Genomic DNA, 3,190 nt, shown 5'->3' on the forward strand with positions numbered 1-3,190 from the left:
TATATATATATATATACATATATATGCATTTGTGTGTATCATTATATATATATATATATATATATATATATGCATATGTATATCAATATATATATATATGTATATATATATGTATATGCGTTGTTCTCATTTTATGTATGTATATGATATTGCACGCTTCGTCTTAAGCTTTGATTTGATCATACGCTTAAAATAATGAGTATATTTGACATACCACTTCGTTAGAAATGTCAGCTATATTCAAATAGCCCGTTATGCTTCATCCTCATAGGAATTACTTTAGAAGGAACTGTCCTCTCAATCAAATCATACCTACAAGTCGAAAGGAAATGAACCAATTTCGCAACATGCTTCATTATTAGCATGCCAATCTTGTGTATATTCCCATGAAAGAAATGTATATTCTCAAAAGAATATGAATATCTGATTTTATTTTATGTTAAATCAGACATCATTACGTAAATCCATTTCTGTATAGTGTTTAGTTCTGATGTATTTAATCTTAGTTTTCAACTTCTATATCTTTGAATTTTTTTTCTTTTCGCCATCTTATGTCTCCCACGACGCTCTCTCATTTTCCTTTCTCAATTACAAGTAATACTGATTAGAATGAGCTTGTTCCTCTATAGGTTTCCATAGCTTGTGCAAAATTGGATGTTGACCTGGTTTACACTCTGGTTTTTCAATTGGACTCCAATTTCCATCAACACAAGTAGCACCACTTGCTCCGTCTAGTTCATAACCACGGTCACATTCATATAATAAACGATCACCATGTCTTATAGTTACAATATAGGCTTTAAATTCAAATTTCCCGATTTGGCCCTTTTTATGAATCTTTCCGTTTTCAAGCTTCCCGGGATTTGGGCAAAAAACTGAAAATAAAATAAAATAAATATAAATATCTTGACTAATTCAAACACAGATCAGATAAATTTACGCATTTTATTCTCAGGGAAAAGTAAAACTTTAAAAGTCATAACGAATTTTCAGAACTAATTATTCAGAAAGTGGATATTCTTGTCTAATATTAATAGTTTGCTTGAATAATATGACAATATTTTCTCTTCTACAAAATATAAAGTAAATCGAAACTCTGAAATAGCCGACAATCTCCATTATTCTTAATTTTTATAAGTGCATAACACTCATCACAAATCCAGAGAGAACTAACCCCGAGAGGACGAAGAATTCTATCAAGATCCAGATTCTAGATCCTAAAGGCACAAGAGCAGCTTAAGTCACACTTTCTCCGCCTTGGAAATATGAGGTGTAATAGGCATTACTTTCCTTCTCCCCATAGAAGCAATAAAACGCCATATGTAGACGCAGTGTGGACACTAGTAGCTTAACAGGAGTCTGTTTTTGAATATGGTGCAAAGGATCTTAAGGCCGCTGACCTGGTTACAAAACAGAATGAGTGACACAGGCACCAGCAAGAAAGACCATCACATAGCACCCAAGATCCACAGCGACCACTTCAAACGCTTCTGCAGATGTCAACTCATTGGCCGCTACTGACGCCCCATATGCCACACTGGTGAATGTCAGAGACCTTGTAGCATCCCACCAGCAAAATAAAAAAAAGAAAATCCTCTGACAGAGAGTTTTGTATAATATATATAGTTGATTCTTCTTTAATCAGTGCTTCGCGAAGACCCAGCTTTCTTGATGATATCAGAATACGAACGAAATATATGTCGGATTGTCTAGCGAATTTGATATTGGTAAAATGAACATCATACTACTTATTGACAAATACTGTTCTCTTCTCACTGAATTATTTATATTTATTTCTCATGCCATCTTTTTTTAAGTAGTAAGTGAGGCAGAAAAATCACCTCAGAATGACTGTCTCGGACTATTTATGAGACAATGAAACAATTATAGAATTTCAGAGAGTAGTGTTGATTTTCCCGATAATAAATAACTAAATGTTGAATATCTTTATAAATTCAAACATCACTGTATACTATTGTGTTCGTTTTCTACTATAGCCTCTAATTAATCTCTCCCTGTACCTCATAGAATATGTACATATTATGGACCGTTTTAAGACGACTGAATTCCTAAATACATAATACGAGCATCGAAGCGAGAAAATAATGCATTGTAATATATTAATTCTAAGAAATGTAATTGCTTCTCTTTTACTTTAAATTCTCTAATTCATCTGTCACTCTGCATATGATGCAGATAAAAAAAAAAACCCTTCACCAGCATCTACATCTGACAGTATTCTAATGGAAAATAAATTTTAAGACAGTCAATCTCATCCTCTCTCTGATTAAGAAAGGTATCGACTGGAATTTATTTAACCAAGTTTTTGCCAGGTGCTTTGTATAAAACTTATGATGGACATGTAATTGATATTTCTGCCAGACATATTGGACCAAAATCGTTGCTTGCTACGTTGATTATTTTTAGCTAATGCCACCTGCGTCACCCTATCATTTACCATAGTGATGACAATAATTATTATCTGTAATGATATATATTCCATTGTAGCATATGTATTTTGATATTCTCGTCTTCTGTTTTCGGTTATTTCTGATTCTGCTATTTAACTTGAACATTCTAAGTGATTAAAATTTACCAACATTTTGTTACTTGCGTTTAACCATTGATCGTACGACTAGGTTACTACAGATTCAATGATTCAATTCTTCAAGCTCGGGGGTTTAACTCTCTTGACATACCTACCGCTTTTGTTACTCTTGTTGCTAATATCGGTGAATCGATAGAATCAGTAGGGGGTGGAGCAATATACATAGTGAAGACCTTTAAATTAAGATTCCATCAATAAATTTTGCCTTTCATTTGTTTCATACAACACCAATTAAGAACTGGTTTTTCACCCATTTTATGAGCCATAACAGTTGTGCAATACATGTGCAATAAACAAATTAGACACAATAGTACGAATGCATATACTTACTCTCATCACAGTAAGGTCTCGAACCTACCCAACGTCCAAATCTGCAGGTCATGTGTAAATCTCCACGTAAGCGAAATCCTTGAAAACACATATATTTCGCTCTATCACCATGCTTCCATCCAATATAAACACGCCTTCCATTTTCAATATTTGGCGGCTGAGCTGAGCAAGGTGCTGTAAAGTATAACATACACATATATTATTATAATTAAACAAAGTGTGTATATATTCATGTAAATATATATATATATA

General features: G+C 33.1%; 1 protein-coding gene across 6 annotated transcripts in view; it reads right to left on the reverse strand.

Moving 5' to 3' along the window:
- Positions 1 to 6: 6 nt before the first annotated feature.
- Positions 7 to 3,190, reverse strand: part of LOC106881627 (protein lev-9) — a 421,933-nt gene continuing 418,749 nt past the window's right edge. For all 6 annotated transcript variants that reach the window (XM_052969987.1, XM_052969993.1, XM_052969992.1 and 3 more), the window contains 2 exons: positions 2,939 to 3,112; positions 7 to 875 (listed from right to left, as the gene is read on the reverse strand). In XM_052969987.1, the coding sequence (XP_052825947.1) occupies positions 589 to 875; positions 2,939 to 3,112 (461 nt within the window). In that variant the 3' untranslated portion in view covers positions 7 to 588. The remainder of the gene's footprint in view (positions 876 to 2,938; positions 3,113 to 3,190) is intronic.

Source organism: Octopus bimaculoides, chromosome 8, assembly GCF_001194135.2.
Source record: "Octopus bimaculoides isolate UCB-OBI-ISO-001 chromosome 8, ASM119413v2, whole genome shotgun sequence".
Classification (NCBI taxonomy): Eukaryota; Metazoa; Mollusca; class Cephalopoda; order Octopoda; family Octopodidae; genus Octopus; species Octopus bimaculoides.